At 40.8% G+C, this 19,230-nt stretch overlaps 1 protein-coding gene across 1 annotated transcript; it reads left to right on the forward strand.

The window, feature by feature from the left end:
• The first annotated feature begins 1,638 nt into the window (after positions 1-1,638).
• LOC105024287 (apolipoprotein A-I) lies at positions 1,639-3,482 on the forward strand. The gene is made up of 4 exons (XM_010894139.4): positions 1,639-1,694; positions 1,809-1,862; positions 2,391-2,541; positions 2,656-3,482. The coding sequence occupies exons 2-4, from the start codon at positions 1,823-1,825 to the stop codon at positions 3,230-3,232; spliced, it is 768 nt and encodes a 255-aa protein (XP_010892441.1). The 5' UTR covers positions 1,639-1,694; positions 1,809-1,822; the 3' UTR covers positions 3,233-3,482.
• Positions 3,483-19,230: the final 15,748 nt, after the last annotated feature.

Raw genomic sequence — 19,230 nt, forward strand, 5'->3', positions numbered from 1 at the left:
TCTACAATGTGGAAAATAGTCAAACTAAAGAAGTCCCCTTGAATGAGAAGGTGTGTCCCAACCTTTGTCCCGTCCTGTATATGAGCAGGGCAGTAAAGGCAAAGTCCATGGCAGCAGTGCCTCGCTACGTCAGTCGTGCTCCACATCATAACCCCCTCAGGGCACTGTGCACGCCCTCTGGGACATGTCAGTGCCTGTCTATTGACCCTGCTCTGTCTTGACAACTCACCCTGGGTCTGCCCCGACGCCAGAGCACAGTAGTTCCGTGTTACTGCCGTATCATCACCTGGGTCAAGTGTGTGCCGAATAGGGTTAAAGACGTGAAATAGTGATCAGAGAAGCTTAGCATTGAAAATCCCCTGGGACAGCAAACTGATTATCACATCGATATTCTTACGTCCTTTCTCTCTGATGTTTGATGATATACCGTAGTGATACATTGCGGGACTCTTGTTGGTCTTGCATTTATAAAGCCAATGTCATCTCAAGGTATTTCAAATGTGTTTTTAGACTGACACACCTTTAAGGGTACCTAAAGACCCATCAAAAGCACCTTGTTCAGACAACACCTTGCTCCTGACCTTCATTAGATAGGATTGTCTGATAAGATATGTTATTGTTTTATAGTGACTTTTTAGTGTGATGTCCAGACAGCAGGAATTGACTCACAGTATATGTTGTATCATATACAATAATCTAGTTTCACTGTAAGTTCAGTGTTCAAGCCCTTCCATTTGTGAGTTGTCTGACCAAAGGTCAGCAATAGCAGACTAGTAACTGTATTCAAGCAGGTTATTCAAGTAGGTTATCAGTTCTGAAAGTAAAGCTTCCCCGTTGTCCTAGTTCATATTTGATAAAGGGTACCTGTTTAGAAGCAAATGTCCAACAACTATGTTGACTGTATTGTCATAGAGATATCATCTGGGATTTTTCCACATTTTGTTGTATTTGAAACTACGTTTTTCTGTAGGATTTGACTAGTGCTTGGATCCATCCCATTAGTTGTTATCACAAAGACCCCCCAATCTTTGCCCATTAAAAGTATTGTATATCAATACTATGATATAGCCACTAGTATGCATTAGAATCAGGAGGCTATTGCTCTGTAACGTATTGTGTTGGATTAGTCCACAGGTTTTCTCAATATGATTATTAATGTCTTTCCCTAGTTAAAGTCAAACCTGTGATACGAACTGAGCTCTTGTTCCAATGTAATTTGTATTTTATTTTAAATGTTTTAAACATTCAACATCTAGTAGTCCAACCAGAGTATAAAGGCAGGTGAGCTGGTTCTTTCCTTTCTGGATTTGTGTCAGCTCTTTAACTTAATAAATAATAAACAGACTGTAAACACATTAACAATTATATGTGTTTGTTCTGTAAATCACAATTCCAATTTCCCCTTCCTGTTGCAAAATAAAATAGTTTTTTTTTACATGCATGAAGTTGAACCTGTGCTGTTAAAATCAGGTAATCAAACAACTCTACTGAAAAGGGCCCAGTATCTGTCCTGTCATGTGTTGACAGCAATTCAGGAGTGGTAGCAGAAGCAGAAGCATGACAACATGGCAGTGACTCCTGGACTTTGGCTTCTCTTCCACAACTCTGGTCTCCACTATATATACAGCATGGCCCTGGACTGAGAGACCAACACACTCTGAAAACACACAGAGATACACCAGGGGGACAATCAGGTGAGACCAATGCTAAGATTTAAAACAGGTCTATGTAAAAATAGGGATTCTATTTTTATAATTTAATGTTGATATTTGATAGTGTAAATGATCAGCAATGTTTCTGTTTTTCAGTAAGACGCGCAAATATGAAGGTGTTCGTAGTGCTTGCAGTTGCTGTATTCTCTGGTAAGATTATTACTTTGGAAAATTAATTTGTACATTAAATGCTTCGCATGCAACATATTTTTTTATTTCTTATGAATTCGTACTGTTCATCTTGACCTGCTTCAAGCTACTTTATCGGATTAGGGGTTCAGCTGTGAAACTAGTAAAGCCAGTCAATCCTTAACATATTTGTCACCATTGGTTATTATTATAATTGGTATTGTAGTCAATGTATGTGAGATGGTGAGGTTGTATCTTAATAACATCTTCTAAAGGGTATTCAGTATTTAGGGCATTTTTATGCTTTATTGGATAGAGAGAGAGTTTGTTCCTGAAAGTTTTGAGGTGAATTCCAACTCATGTTTCAGTAGTATATGTCTACTGGAGGTGGCAGTTTTAACTTCTGAACCACCTTAGGCCGGGGTGAGGTCACTTTTTGAGAACCCTCTGTTTTGAGTAGTTAAATTATTTGAGTAGGTTAATCATGTGGCGCTATAAACCAGTAATGACATGTTCGTAACAACTCATTCTACTGCCATGCCACAACAGGTTGCCATGCCAACCTATTCTATGCGGATGAGCCCAAGCCACAGCTGGAGCAGCTGACAGATGCCTTCTGGGACTACGTTGCCAAGGCAACTCAAACAGCAGATGATACCATCCAGATGATCAGGAAGTCTCAACTCGGACAAGATGTCAGGTACGTCATGTTACCTGTAATGAAGGTGACTCAACATCTTTAAATTGCCTATTGTGGAATCCTTCCGAATTCTAGACTGGACCTAGGCTGAAACCTCTTCTCTCACTCTTGCAGTGCTCGCATCACAGAGAGCGCTGATGTGGCCAGCCAATACGCTGTGTCCCTACAGGAGCAGATCCCACCGGTGGCCAAGGACCTAATGACAAAGATTACCCAGGAGGCAGAGGTGCTGAGAGATCGTCTGGGACAGGATCTGGGAAACATCAAGGGGAAACTGGAGCCCTATGCTGATGAGATGAAGACAAAAGTCCAGCAGAGAGTGGAACAGCTGAAGCAGGATCTGGCCCCATATGCGGAGTCCCTGGACTCTGAGGCTCTGAGGGCCACCCTGCTCCAGAAGAGTGAGGAGCTTAAGGGGAGTCTGGAGCAGAGTGTGAAAGACCTGCAGTCTCAGCTGGGTCCTTACACTGATGAGCTGAAGCAAAGAGTGGACCAGCGTCTGCAGGAATTCCAGGAGAGTGTGGCCCCCGTGGCTGAGAACCTCCAGACCCATTTAACCAGCAGAGCCAAGATAGTTCAGCAAAACCTGGCCCCTTACGCTGAGGATCTGAAGGACAAGCTCGACCCCTATGCCCAGGATCTGAAGGACAAGCTCACGTCCCTTTACCAGGCCTTCACCAACGCTAACTAAATGGTCCAAACTAACAACACTCCTTTATTGTCTGAAACATTTAGAGTGATTCTGTCTTACCCTGAACTGTAAAACATGGAAATTAAACTGTTCATATGCCCAGAACAGCCTATTTATTATTATTTAGTGCAAGATGAGAAATTGAAACTGAGGCTTTGCACTCAAATATGTATATATGTGTATCCCATATCCCATTTTTGAAATGACGAAAGTTATTATGAAAATAAAGCTATTGCAATTATGAACATAATAGATTCCATCATCATTTGAATGCACATATTGAATTGCCTGGGTGCCTCCAGCAATACGGTCCTTTATACACAAAAAGGCTTTATACATAATGATGGAAAACGCTAGTTAAATAAGAATGACAGGAATACCAAGATATCATGGGTATAAAAAAACGATGTTGGACCCCGAACATGAACCCCATTTGAAAACTACCAAATTATTATTGGAATTTCTAGTTTTGAGTAAAAAAATTATGTAACTTCAATGCTGGCAAATTAACGGCTAGTTAACATTTAATTTATTTCCTATATAGCATAATATATTTGATTTTCTTGTTTAAAGGGCAAATTATGTTCAAAAGTGACCACACTGTATGTGCCAAATTGAAATGCTCCTAGTCTATTCAGGGGAGATGTCAACAGTAACATTCAAAGTTGTTAATTTCCTTGTGATTCACCAGCGTCATTAAGAGATGAAAGTCCAGAGGACGACCCGCGGTTTTCACCACACAAACACCCAGTCAAAGGAAGTCAGTTAGACCTGTTGTTAGATTAGATAAGATGAAATGCATCTTTATTGTCAATGAACAGTACAAGTACAGTACAATGAAATGCAGTTAGTATCTAACCAGAAGTGCAAATATAAGAGGGCAGTATTCATTATAATGCATGTTACAAGTGGGATGTATAAATGTGCAATGAAGGCAAATGCAAGTACAAATGGCAATTCTGCTGTACCCTCTATTCTGACTATGAATTGAGAAAAAAGTCAAGATGAATGTCCTCCTCTGTACCAACATCTATTTCAAAACACAAAACAGCAGCATCCTCAGGCAATAGATGCTAAGGCGAAGTGGGAAGATGAAAGAGTGTCTCTATGGCATCAATCTACAACCATGTAAGAAGTCTTATGTGAAAGGATATTGCCTCATTCCTCAGTCTCTTGATTTAAAGAAATAGATTTCAGTCTAACATGTACCGTTTGCCTTAGTGTACTGTATTTTTGCATGAAACTATTATGGTTCATACATTTTTGTCTTTTTTTACATCTATTTATACCAGAATCACCAAAGAGCATGAGTTGCATTTATTAACTCAACAATTATTCAACCTGTCAAATCAATTAAATAAATATTGTCCTGTCTGTTTATAGCTTTGCAGAAACCAACCATTTTGAGTCAATTTAGAGTTTTCTTAGTGTTACAGTAAGGTTTCATAGCTGCCATTGGTGCAATTCAAAAACACGAAAGGTTCTCAATTACATCATATATGCCTTTGCAAATAATTAGTATGGTGCATTTGGTTTTATTGATTTGGCAAATGCCTTTCATTCGGTCAACCATATCATCCTAACGAATTAGTTTTTGTTTATTAGGATGATATGGTTACTTGGGTTCTCAGAGGCAGTTTTTTTTTCAATTGAATTGTTCACATTAAAGGTCACATTAAAAGTGGAAAAAGTTCTGACATGATTTATCTTTGTCTCATTTGTTTATATCACAAAAACCTGGCATTTTAACAGGGGTGTGTAGACTTTTTATATCCACGGTATATCAACCATGACTATTTTAAAGATCCAAACTGTTTTTTGTACTTTGATCAATTGGTGGTTGCAGTGCAATGCCCCTTAAGGAAATAAATAAGAAAGGGAAGGAGAGGGAGCGACAGTAGGCAGCCATGGGTAGCAGCTCACTTACTTCATGGATCAGGCCAGTTACTAGGAAGAAGAAAGGGAAGGAAGCAGTGATCCAGATTTAGAAAAATAATCCTTTTTGTGTAATGTGCTAGAACCTGCTGGTGAACAAGATACAGGAGCTACTGCAGAAGAATTCCCAGAAGCAGAAGCATGAGAAGAAACTCAGTATGGAACTGCTAGTGTGGATCAGGAGGATGTGATGGAGACAGGAGCCCCTACAGGAGAGTTACCGCCAGAAGAAACAAAAGAAGAAAGCCAGCATGGATTGGCTGCAGATAAAGAGGATGTAATCTCAAAACGAGTGGTTTTGAATTGTCCTACAGATCCTGCCCACATGCAGAAATTTAATATTAATTATAGTGACAGGTATATTGAAATGTGTGAGAAAGTCAGACCTTGCCAGTCTGTTACGAAATTCCCAAAAAGCACAGACAGGCGGTCTTTCCTGAGGAGATGGTACACGGTTTGAATTTGCCAGGCACCTTGTTTGAATTTGGTCCTGATTGAGAGTGCGAAGTCCAGTGTTCACTTTGTGAAATTTTTCTCCTTGGTGGAGAAACTGTATGTTTTCTCCACCAGTTCCACAAAAAGGAGCTGTATTAACTGCAACTGTGCAGAGATCCTTTTCAAAAATGAGGTTCATTAACTCCAAAGCCTCTGCTCAGAGCAGAGGCTCTCGGACCTTCTCCTCATAGCCATAGAGAGGGACATCCCAGTGGATCATAGTGATGTCATAAAAATCTTCAAGCACATTACCCACAGAAGATAGCTGTTGTAATTAGGTTTAAAGAAGAGTTGAACCCTGTTTTAATTGTATTTGCATTTTTCCTTTATTTATTCCTATCACATGCCAACTTGATGAGCACACAGAGGCTGCCCAGTACCCAGGCACACAATAACTGTTATTTTTATGTTGTTGTGAACGAGAAACTGAAAACAGAGTTTACTACACTGTAAGGTGTAAGACTGCTTGCTCTGAGCTTTCTTTAATAAAATCACATTTTCATCAGTTTTTCATGTCTTGATTGAAAGTTCTGTAAACAAACTACCAAACTACCAAGTACAATATGGTACAATATGATATGTTGTAAAATCATTATAATTCTATATTACTAATAGGGTTGTTATTAATAGTGATTAAAACTAAAGCTTTTGAGACTATTAATTTCTGTTATTTAAATAGTCGTTAAGATGGTGCTATTTCTTAATTTTATGTAGGCTTACTAAATCATCTTAATAACAAATATGTGTGGGGGGGGGGCTTTTTCAGTTTCAGCACAAGCCCCTGAAAAAGGTCTGTGCACGGCCCTGTTACCAGCACTCATCACAGTGATCTTTACCCTCTGGATAATTGGCCAACTACATGTAAGACTCAAGGTACCAATATATTTACTAGTCTTCCTATGGCCAACCTTCCCCCCACCTCAGCTAACTCCTCATCGGCTGTAAATGCAATAGTAACCTGATGTTGTTGCTATGGTTTTCAAGGCATTGTAAGGTATTTTGGCACTGTCAAAGTGAAACATTACGTCCAATGGGGTTAGTGGAGCTGGTTGGGAGAGCCTGCTGGATTTTAGTCACACTGAAAACCGTTTAACATTAAAAGATTGTTTGGGAGTCCAGACAGGCACTGCCAACATTTCAGTCTCCTACTCACGTGAAATCAACATTTATCCTGTGTCAAGTTGTCCTTTTACATGTCAATGCTTGTCATGGCAATTTAATAACAGGTAACATGAGATGAGTGTGTTCCACTTTTGAATGTGTCACAGGCATGTTACTCCGCCTCCTGGCTGGGTGCCCAGTCTTCAGGAGTGTCTTTGTGGATCTGGTGCCATACTCATGACCTGCTGGCTCCTGGTTTCAGTTTTTTTCCTTTTAATTTGTGTCTAGTTTGTGTCCCCTCACCACACCCAGGTGAGGGGAGCTCCTCATGAATGCATTAATGCAAGAACACACACACACACACACAATTCGTCACACCTCAATCTTCACATCTGCCTCTCTATCCAACGTGGAGGGGCAGAGTCCAATGACAACCCAACATGTGGGCTTCCCTACACATAGACAGTCCACAGAGCCAGAGTGGTGGGACAAACAGGTACACGTGAGTGGGACACAAGAGCACTTGTGTCCCCAATACGCTTTGGCATAGATTCTATGAGCCCCTGGAACTCCACTGGAGGGATGAAACACCACCAAGACATTCCCCAATTCTGGGTTTTGATGATGGTGGTGGAGAGGGCTGTCTAACACGTCGGTCCAAAATCTCCCACAGGTGTTCATTTGTATTGGGATCTGGTGAACACGATATGCACATGATTCACATCATCTACATGCTACCTCCTTGCCATCTTTATTCTGAATCAAGGTCAACTGGCCATGCTCAGCATTTTAATACATGCCAGCGAAAATAACAGGAGGACACATGAATACGATAGAGCATAGTTGTGGAAAATGTTAGATAAAAATAGAAAGTAGCACTCCCCCACTACCCAAATCCCACTTTAACCCCTGGTTATATCCCCAATTAGCATATTATCTGTATACATTGTATCTGTTTACACATGCCCATCAAGCAACAGGGCATACCACAATAGAGCCTAAAGGCATTGTTAAGCTTTTCTGGCCTCCCTCATTCCTACAGTATGTGTTTTACAATGATATTTCATGGCCTAGGCTTGTCCAATGGTTTAGCAACTCTGGTGATACTGGACAGGAGGGTCTCTTTGAACAAGCTACATCTTGCAGCTACACCCACTCTGGCAGTGACACCCAGGGGAAAATTGGACATTGTTTGGATGCAGATAAGATGCTGTTATAGACAGAATGGCTACAGTCAGTGATGGTTTGGTTCTACACTGATAACAGGATCTGTAACAGAGGATATGCTGTAAACAACCACCAAATAAAATGCATGTACATTTTCAAATTTACATTGATTACACATTTTTGGTTCTATGGCTGCTTGAGCACAATATGTGTATAATGTGTATAAGCTGAGCATAAGGGCCTCAACATTAAATATATTCAATTTAACTGTTTCACAGCCCTTTCGGTTACACACTTGTTGCCCGTGTCATGCCCACCATGCAGCAGAAAAGAGTGGTCTGGTTATAATGGCCGGACATGGCACTTGTCAGGGTTTGGGGTTTGATTCCCACTGTATAAAAATATTTAAGAAAGTGTGTGCACTCACCACTGCAATGTTGGCAGGCACTCACACCACACTTAAAAGCCCCTTGCATTTGGGTAGTACTATGGAGAAGCAAGAAACGAAGGCAATTGGCTTGTCTGATCATGGTCAAGCTTATGAAGATGAGTTATTGTAAATCTCCAATGCAGGCTGTGTTTTCATTGTGTTGTTTTGCCCCAGTGTTGATGATTTTGTATTTTGATATATAAAAAAAAAGTATAGAAAGTAATTTGATATGTCAATGAAAGTGCCTTTGGTGTTATTGTGTATAAAAGCAGATTGGTTCTACAAAATGTTTCCATAAAATGTGTGGTAAAAATTACATTATGTTTTAAATGCTTTGCCTATTTTGTATCTAAAAGATGGAAACCACTTCCATGTTCAGGAGACTACTGAACTACAGAACATATGTTTATACATTTCTAGAGACTGTCCTGATTTGAATGGAGTTACTTGTGAGTTTGTGTCTCCAAGCATTTGGTCATGACAATTGTCCATGTGACAAGATAACCAACATTGACGACTGGAGTCGGATTCGGCTAGATCTCAGGCTGTGAGTGGAAAATGGCGATAGCCGGCACATTCCCCTGGCTTTCCCCTTTCGAATTGGTGTACACCATGTTAACAGACGACCTAGTGACACCCATCTCGTCAGGGAGCCCGACCTCCACAAAAAGAATGCAAATGACGCATTCTGGTAATGCATTTACATCGGCTGGTTTGCAAGTTTCTTCTGAAAACCGTGAAAGAAAATCGATGCGCCTAGCCCAAACATGACGGAGTCAGGCCACATAATGACATTACCAATTTCAGTCGCGCCCACTTGAACTTTGAGGATCACGTGGGCGGTAAATGTATACGTAGGCCGGTACTTTTTAAGGAGGCTGAAGAAGGCCCGTCTGTCCTCCAAGATTCTAGTGAACTATTACTGTTGCACAGTCGAGAGCATTCTGACTAACTGCTCCACAGTGTGGCTCCTTGGCCGACTGGAAGGTGAAACCCACCCAGCGCATCACTGCTGCTCAGCTCTCAGCCATCGTACACCTCCAGTGCAAGCAGTGTCTGCGTAGGGCGTGCGGCATCATCAGGGACCCTTCACATCCATGCCACAAACTGTTTGCCCTCCTACCATCAGGCAGGCGGTACAGGTCTCTTCGTTCTCACAGGCTCAGCACCAGCAGGCTCAGGAACAGTCTCTTTCCGTCTACTGTGACCCTGATGAACTCTGTGACCCATCACTAATAACACCCCCTCCATCTCTCAGTGACCTTTTTGCACTACTCCCTTTGTATTACTTTGACACTGCCTTGCAAAGTCTGATAATGGACGTTTTTAGTTGTTACAAGTACATGTCTACCTCAGGAAACTCACTGCTGCTATCCCAGCATTTCAGTTGACCATGCCATGATGCACATTTGACAAGGACTAAATTGTGATGGCCAGACAACTGGGTCAGAGCATCTCCAAAACTGCAGGCCTTGTGGGGTGTTCCCGGTCTGCAGTGGTCAGTACCTATCAAAAGTGGTCCAAGGAAGGAAAAGCGGTGAACCAATGACAGGGTCATGGGCGGCCAAGGCTCACTGATGCATGTGGGAAGCGAAGGCTGGCCTGTGTGGTCTGATCCAACAGATAAGCTACTGTAGCTCAAACTGCTGAAAAAGTTAATGCTGGGACTGATAAAAATGTGTCAGAACACACAGTGCATCACAGTTTGTTGTGTATGGGGCTGCGTAGCTGCAGACCAGTCAGGTTGCCCATGCTGACCCCTGTCCACTGCCAAGTGTACCAACAATGGACACGTGAGCATCAGAGCTGGACCACGGAGCAATGGAAGAAGGTGGCCTGATCTGATTAATCACATTTCTTTTTTTAAATCACGTGGATGGCCGAATGCATGTGCATTGCTTACCTGGAGAATACATGGCACCAGGATGCACTATGGAGGCCCCACCTCGCAACTTACAGGACTTAAAGGACCTGCTGCGAACGTCTTGGTGCCAGATACCACAACACACCTTTAGAGGTCTAGTAGAGTCCATGCCTCGAAGGGTCAGGGCTGTTTTGGCAACAAAAGGGGGACCTACTCAATATTAGGCAGGTGGTCATAATGTTATGGTCAGTGTAAATGTAATTAATGTACATTTTATGCCCTCTTCTATTTGCACTTCTGGTTAGATGCTAACTGCATTTTGTTGTACTGTACTTGTACTTGATCAATGACAATAAAGTTGAATCAAATCTAAGTGATGATAGAGTCATATCGATTTAAGCAACATCCACACCATGATGATTCTCTTTATGCCCTTTGGATGCTGTCTGTGATAAACAAAATTCATGTCTGTGCCAACCAGTTGTAAGGTTTTATATAAATAAATTCAGCTTTCTGATTTCAGACTTCTTTTTGGGCTCATAGTTCCCTCAGAACACCACAGTGGGGACCTTACTGCTCCTCAGAGACCTCTAGCATTTGTATTAGATATATCCCAGAACTAGCACACCTGTTTAGACCTGTAACCTAATCATCAAGCCCTAGATTAGTCAATCAGGTGTGCATGTTCAGGGCTTCAATGACATTTTGAAGAGTGTTAAATCCCTCTACAATATCACAAAGGGTGGCCTTCTAAGACCAGTGATATGGTAGACATTCCTGCCACCTGGTGGAATTGTTGTAATACTGCAGGAGAAAGAGAAGACGTCAGTGTGAAGAGAGAAAGTGAGGTGGATGGGCGAAGGGAGAAATGAAAGGCAATAGTAAGTAGTTCAATTTTTACAGTAGTTACATTTAAATGAACAAGTCGCCAGATTTGCATTGGAGATACATTTTTGCCGGACTGTGTAAGCGGAGCCGGCCAAGAAGAGCGAATGTCTCCTTACTGCTCCTGTAATACAGTAATCAGATATTGTACTTAAATGGTCTGAGATTATAAATTAACCACAATAATGTAATAGCAATGTGCAAAATAACTTATTTTTAAGAATAGTCCTGAGGAAAATGCCCTTAAAGCTGGCCTTGTTCCCTGCTCCAGTCCAGGTGGTCACGACAGCGAGAGCATTTGTAATGACGCATGGTAGCATCCATGTTTTATGAAGAATAGATGCTAGCGTAACTGTACTCTTGTTTTTACCTGATTTTAGAGCCAGCTGTGCCCTCAGCTGGACATTCTCTTCAGGCAGCCACTTATCTAAAGCTAAAAGCACAAAGAAATGTCAATAGTTTAATAGTGGAATAAAGATAACTGCCTCATAGATGTAATTTCAGAAAGGCTGTACAGTATTGCTTTTTAGTAAAGGCCACAAATTCAGACAAATTCAGACAAGATGCTAGTATAACGATAGTCTGGTTTTTACCAGATTTTAGAGCCAGCTGTGCCCTCAGCTTGATATTCTGTTCAGTCAGCCACTTGATCTTCTCCAAATGTTCTGAAAGTAAAGACAAACAGTTTCTTTTGGTGACATCTGAAAGCGCATCATGAAAAACAACATTAAAAACTTCTTTCCAAAATCCTCCTTTCCAACTAGGGTAGTTAAATAAGACTATAGTCACAAAGATATTTTGATGGAAAGATATTTTTTGTCAACCAAAATAAAAATCGAATTTATTCTGATTCTATTCAGTCAGTTATCGTCACATTAACTGCCACTGAAAAATATATATTTAATGAACATTTTCATCACTATTTTTGTTCACGAAATGAACACTGTCATGCAAATACAGCTCCGGAAACAAGAAACCAGGCAAGCCTAGTTCAGCCGGCCCGCAACAAAACGTGAAAACTGTGGATACTCTCTCGAGAATCAAACCCATGTCAGTCACTTCAAAAGCATTGTCGGTAACCACTACGCCAACAAACTGCACACATGTTGGGCATTAGTATAGCCCCTTCGCATTATATTCTTTTCACTAATTAACATCACGCCAACTTTTAATATTGTACAAATCCACTTTTGCCACTGGCCATTTTAACTGCTAATCAGCCATTTGTGAATGACATAGATAAAGAATCTATCAATATAGGGGACAATAACTAGTGATGGCCATTCGAGGCTTGTTTCGCGTTATTATAGCAGCAGGATATTATGCTGGCAGTACTCAGATTTACTTTATCACAATAAAAGACATAATTGAAATGTATAAGGCTGGTTAATGTAGTTAATCTAGTCTGAAAAAGAACAAACAAAAATAACATTGGAACAGACATTAAACATAAAATGTACAGACGAGATTGTTAACTATATAAGAAAATCTTAGTTAGCACTGCCACCATAATATCCTGCTGCTAGAAGAACGGTAATGAAGCCTCGAATGGCCATCACTAACGATTACTGACTTTTTTGTCAAGTGAAAAGACGAGAGAATCGTGAAGCCAGCGCAATGTTTGTCTATCCTGAAGAAATCCTAATATCCACCACAACCATTTTATTTTAGGTTTCCAATTACATAGCTATGCCAAGTTGTAAACAGCGATGTTGTTTCTGTCCTGAACCTCAGGCATAGCGCCTTTTTACGGTTTCGGGAGGCGAATGCGGGCCCTGCGGTTCCAGAGCCCGCATCTCGAACCACTACGCTATTTAACAGCCTCTCACTCAAATGACCTACTGTTTTGTATGTTAATAGCTATCCACTAAATTGGCACACTGCATTGAAACAGTAGAGCCTGAAAAACTGAATGGTGCTTCAGAGTTTCCCGTTCATTCGACCTATACCTACTGCCGGCACCCTAAATCGGCCTGTCGCTCAGCGTCTAGGACCAAACCACTTCTGCCGGCGCTGAGTTATTCATGTCACCTACAATGAAAAATGTTTGGTGACATTTTATTTGTAATATTTGTGGAGTTAGTATAATCCGCTGCAAAATGTTATTCAGCATTTATTGAAAACACCTTTTCAAATCATTTAAACCCTACATTCAATAGAAAATAGTTGAAAGACAACATATCAAATGTTGAAACTGAGACATTTTATTGTTTCTTGCAAAATATATGCCTACTTGGAATTTAATGCCAGCAACACGTTTCAAAAAAGTTGGGATCGGGGCATTTTTAGCACTGTGTTGCATCACCTCCTCTTTTAACAAAATTCTGTAATCAATGGGCTACATGTACTCAGGGTGGTGACATACTTCCCTTTTACAATAATACTGCTCGCCTGTTTCCAGGTTGCGTTAGTTGTATACATTCGTCTGACGGTGCAAGTTAAGCCAGATAAATAAATATGATTGAGACTCAGAAAAATATATTTAAGAATGCATTTTTAAGAAACAAGTAAAGAAATATTTTGAACATTGCTCTGTACCCCTGCGCACCGCATCAACTAAATTCAATGGGGTTATTAGTACGCATAGCTTCCCTCTTGACGTTGAGCTGAAGAAACAGTGGTTAATGCAAATACGCCGGGACAACTTCACTATACTACAGTCCAATCTAAATTATGCAGCAGGCATTTCAGCAAAGACCAGCTAGGTCAGGGCTCCCCAACAGCGAGGTTAAGTTAGTTTTATAATGGACATTTAGTGGAGATTCATATTAGCCCGTCAAAATCAACTAATTTAGGACAACGAAAAGTATGGGTTTTTGATCAGGTGAAGGTGAACTACAATCCACGCTTTTCAATGTATTTTAGTTCCAAAATATATTTTAATAATGATATTAAAATCCAATAGCGTCTACGAAAAGTGTGCCATGACAACAGAAGTGGTATATTCAGACTTGGGGGACCATGGGCTACAATCTACGACTTTTATTTTTTCAAAATATTTTAGCAACATTTTTAGTTTATCTTTATTAATTCAATAGCTATTAGCTATTACTATAACTATTATAATAGCTATTAGCAAACTGCACATTCGAATGGTGCTTTTATTGTGGCAGGGGATTTCAACCACTCAAATCTGAAAACAGTTTTTCCCAAATTCCACCAAAATGTCTCTTGCCCCACAAGAGCAGACAATACACTAAGCCACGTGAATACAAAACATTCCAGATGCCTACAAAACCATTTCCGTCCCCCACCTGGACAGTCTGATCACCTTTCACTGATGGCTAAACATGGCCACAAACTGCGTATTAAGGAGCAATTCAACAACAACTCACAACCCCAACGCATGTGGCAGGGCATCCAAGCCATCACAGATTACTGGCCAACGAAGCCTACCCCCACAGCCAGCAACATCTCCATCACTACCGAGTTAACCAGGTTCTATGCCTGCTTCGATAGGGACAACAATGATCCAGCCATTTAATCTCCGCTCTGATGACTTCCCCCTCAGACTATCCATCGCAGATGTGTCCTCAGCACTGAGCAGGGTGAATGCACACAAGTCCCTGAGGACATGGCACTGAGGTAGAGTGTGTGCCCAGCTTCAAATTCCTGGGTGTCCAAATCTCAGAGGACCTCTCCTGGACCCTCAACACCTCAACCTTGGTCAAAAAGGCACAGCAGGGCCTGTTCTTTTTGAGGAGGTTGGAGAAGGTCTGCCTGCCTTCTAAGATCCTTGTGAACTTGTACCGCTGCACAATTGGGAGTATTGACTAACTGGTTTGGAGGATGCTCCATGACCGACCGGAAGGCCCTGCAATAGGTGGTGAAAACCGCCCAGCACATCACTGGTGCCCAGCTCCCAACCATGGTAGACCTCCAGTGCAAGCGGTGTCTGCACAGGGCAGGTGGCATCATCAGGGTTCCTTCGCATCCATGCCTCAATCTGTTGGCCCTCCTACCATCAGGCAGGACATACAGGTCTCTTCATTCCCACACCAGCACGCTCAGGAACAGTTTCTTCCCTACTACTGTAACACTGCTGAACTCTGTACCCAACACTAACCATATCCACATGCCCACCACTTATTACCACTTCTCATGGACCTTAATGCAATACTGTCCTTGTACTACTGGACTCTTCACAAAGTCTGATGAGGAAATGTTTCAGTTGCTACATGTACATGTCTACCTCGGGAACCTCACTGTTGCTATCCCTTCCTTGCATTTCAGTTGCACATGCTACCTTCAGTTTGCATCTGTGCACATTTGGAATCGCCATTTGTACTTGCGTATTGCCTACATTGCACATGTAAAATTCATTATACTTAATACTTGTAAATACTCGTACATTTCTGCACTTTTCTATTTTCACTTCTTAGATGCTAACTGCTTTTTGTTGCCCTATTTGCACTGGTTAGATGCTAACTGCATTTTGTTGTACTGTACTTGTATTGATCATGATAAGTAAGTTGGATCTAATCATAAAAAAAGCAAGTGTGTGTGGCCACACACAGCACCAACGTCATCATTAAGTTCCCGGATGACACAACCATACTCGGTCTCATCTCCAACAATGATGAGACCACTTACAGAGAGCAGGTAAAGAACCTGGCTACATGGTGCCAGGACAACAACCTCTCAATGTCTGCAAGACTAAAAGAGATTATCGTGGACTTCAGGAAGCGGCAGAGGGGGGGTCATGCCCCCACACACATTAACAGAGATGAAGTGGAGAGTCTCCGACCTCAGTTCCTCAATTGGCCCAGGCAAGCAAACCCAAAAACGACTATAATTCCTGAAGAGACTATAGAAGTTTGGCATTTCTGAAAAAACTCTCACCAACTTTTACAGGTGCACCATTGAGAGCATCCTCTCAGGCTGCATTACTGCCTGGTACTGCAGCTGCTCCGCTGCGGATTGCAAGTCCCTCGAGAGGGTGGTGAAGTCTGCGGAGCATGTCATCGGCTGCCATCTCCTCTCCGTGCAAGGCATCTACCATACACAACCTGTCTTTCCATGTTCATTCAATGTACATTAGAATATTATTTTGTATGTTCCATTCATAGGCATATCACACTCATTATAGTCATAATATTCAATACTTCCAACCATATTCCCCATATTCCCCATTCTACACTATGTATATTATTGCTATATATTTACTTTACACGTTTATTAGATCTTACTACATAGATCTCATGTGCCATGTAATAAGAATTTAATTGTTCAGAATGACGCTGGGTTATTCGGTGCATCTGATAAATTAACTTTGATCTTGAACTTCAACTTGTAAAGCAATATTATGTGTCCTCCTAAATCGTATATAAGTCTAATAAGTATTCCATACCCATCTAAAACCCTTTATAGCAGCAATGTGTGCAAGGAGATACTTTAACAGTAGCCTTGTAAAACAACACGTGTCGGGAGGACTCATAGATGAGAACAAACTCAAATAACAGTTTGAGATATTACTAACAGTGGACATATTTAAAACACTCTGTAAAAACCTTTTAGCAATAAATCAAGAGGGAGAGAGAGGAACTATCCCACTAAACCAATGCAAAATTACCGAACGGATCGGGCGTTGCCACCTGTTATCAGTCTTGCAGTACAGACAAAACATTCTACAAGTTTGATCCATAAGCTGTACAGTACAATAAAGCATATTAGACCATTCATCCCTTTATGGGGAACAAGGGAAATCCAAACACTATAGATAAATGTCCACAATATCATGCATTAAGTTATATTCCAGTTTACTCAGTTTCACACCTCTCCAGGTGAGTTCAGGGGGGTGGGGTTGACGGCCCATACCTGTTGTTCCAGATCTTTAGAGAAACAAATGTTATGCTGGACACCTGATTAACATCACCTGTTGGGTCTGTTGGAGACTTGGTGTGGCCAGACTCTCCTTTTAATCAAATACACTTCCACTCTTCTCTTATTACACTACACCTGTATGCTGTACAGTAAACTGTATGATCAATAATTGTTATAAAGTATGTTCAAGTCAACCCCTGACATTTAATACAACTACTTTTACACCATTTTTGTGTTGTTCAGATTGTCTATAGTAAATGAATTTTCAACCAAATTGATACTATATTTTAACCAAATTTCAAAGGTCTATCCTATACAATATTTTTGCAGTCGTAGAAATGTAATTGACAGATCCACACAGTAATTTAACATTATTGTGTACATTCCAAAACATTTATAAAATTATGACTGAACTAAAAACAGACATGACCACCCCAGTAAGTCTATGTTACTCTTACTATCCCAGGACAATGTGTGTGTGGGGGGGGGGGGGGGGGGGGGCTCAAGCACTCCTCCCCCCCGTGCTGCTCTCTGAACCAAGGGGGAGAGTATTTTAGTCAGTCAACTTTTTAGTATCCAACAAACGTCGTCTTAGTTATAAGCGAAACACAAAAACTAACAAATGAAAAGGTTTTTAGTTAACCAAAGCCTATTTAGCATTCAAAACAAAATATTACATTTTATTGTAGGGGATAAATAGCAGATATATATCAGATTATATCTGCTATTACCATACATATTCATGTACACATTTACATAAACTGTCCAAATACGCGTTTGGCTGTTACTGCAGCGTAATATACACTGATACACAAACACCATGAAATATGACTGACTCGCTGACACTGTGCCTATAGTAACTGCTAAACATGTACAAACCTGTACAGTTGAAATATCTTCAACACTTTTACAGCACAACACAATGTGCACATTTCATTACAGTCTATGGAGCCAACCCGTCGTCCTATATTATTTCTCACAGTCCCTGGGGAAAACCACCGCCTCACACTGCCACCTACTGATGGGAGGAAGTTACAGCAGACCAAGAGATTCCGATGTACAAACAACATTACTCGTTTCACAGCACAGAGAATCATCTTTAGAAAAAAGGAAAAAGAAAAGAGATACAAGCTCAAATCATGTACTACCTGAAACTAAGTTCTTACAGTCATACAAATGGGCATCACACTATATACCATCAAAGTGCTTTCACTTGCGACACTCATTCTGCCAATGGCCAGGGATTCCAAAATAGTGACATTCTCCAGTTTTCTTTTTAAATGGCCTTTGAATGTTTTTAGATGTTATTCTTGCTTTCAACATTTCCAATTCCTTTTTCAACTTTTCAACATGTCCTGTTCAGCCATTTGTTTAGCTGACGCCCAAACACATTCTTTCTCCTTCAAAGGTTTTTCAAGACCATCTTTGACGCATTTATCATTCCATTTGTGAATTTCTGATAACACAATCAACGACCAACGTGTTTTTTGTAATTCATCAGGCATTCTTTGAATTTCTTTCCGTATTTTCTGTATATCAAAAAAACTCTTCTGGAACAATGGCATATTTTTGAATTATCTCTTGGGGACAGTTATCTATTTTCAAGCTATTTTTGAAGTAATTTATCTGAATTACAACGTGCAGTCACCGCTGGTACTACATTGTTATTTTCTTTAACTTCAATTGTACAAATATTATACACAAGAATGTCACTTGATACTCTTCTATCAATGACTTCCAGACAACATGAGGAAGGTTTCATCACTGTAATAGTGGCCTAAAAGGTCTTAGCTTCTCCTGTGGTATTTCATGGACTAAGAACACATCTTTCAGTGTCAACAAAAGTCTTGCGTGTCCTTACCACAGGGTTCTACTGACTAAAAAACAAAATTCTAAGACCTCTTGTTCCAGATGTGTTCATCTGGATACTCATGCTGTTTAAACTGACTTGTTCTTTTAGAGTGGTTTGACTTACCATTCAGAGTGCAAATCCATCTGTCCACGTCACAATGCGGTCAGATTCTGTGCATTTTTGATCCATGAACAAAATGAATGCAACCGGAAGTCAGGGGAGAGCCATCTTTATTCAGCATGAGGCTACAATGTTAACCTTCCATAGTTCTTTCATTTTTCTCCATAATTATGAAGTTAACACAGTCTTTTATGCCAGGACACATAGGAGGTGGTCAGTGGTCATAGCCTACTATTACACAGTCCATGTAACGACTGTCGTTGGTGTCGTGTTGGTTAGGAACCAGGCGCAGGCAGTACTCTCGTTCGTGGGTTTTATTAAAACAA

Source organism: Esox lucius, chromosome 20 (genome assembly GCF_011004845.1).
Source record: "Esox lucius isolate fEsoLuc1 chromosome 20, fEsoLuc1.pri, whole genome shotgun sequence".
Classification (NCBI taxonomy): domain Eukaryota; kingdom Metazoa; phylum Chordata; class Actinopteri; order Esociformes; family Esocidae; genus Esox; species Esox lucius.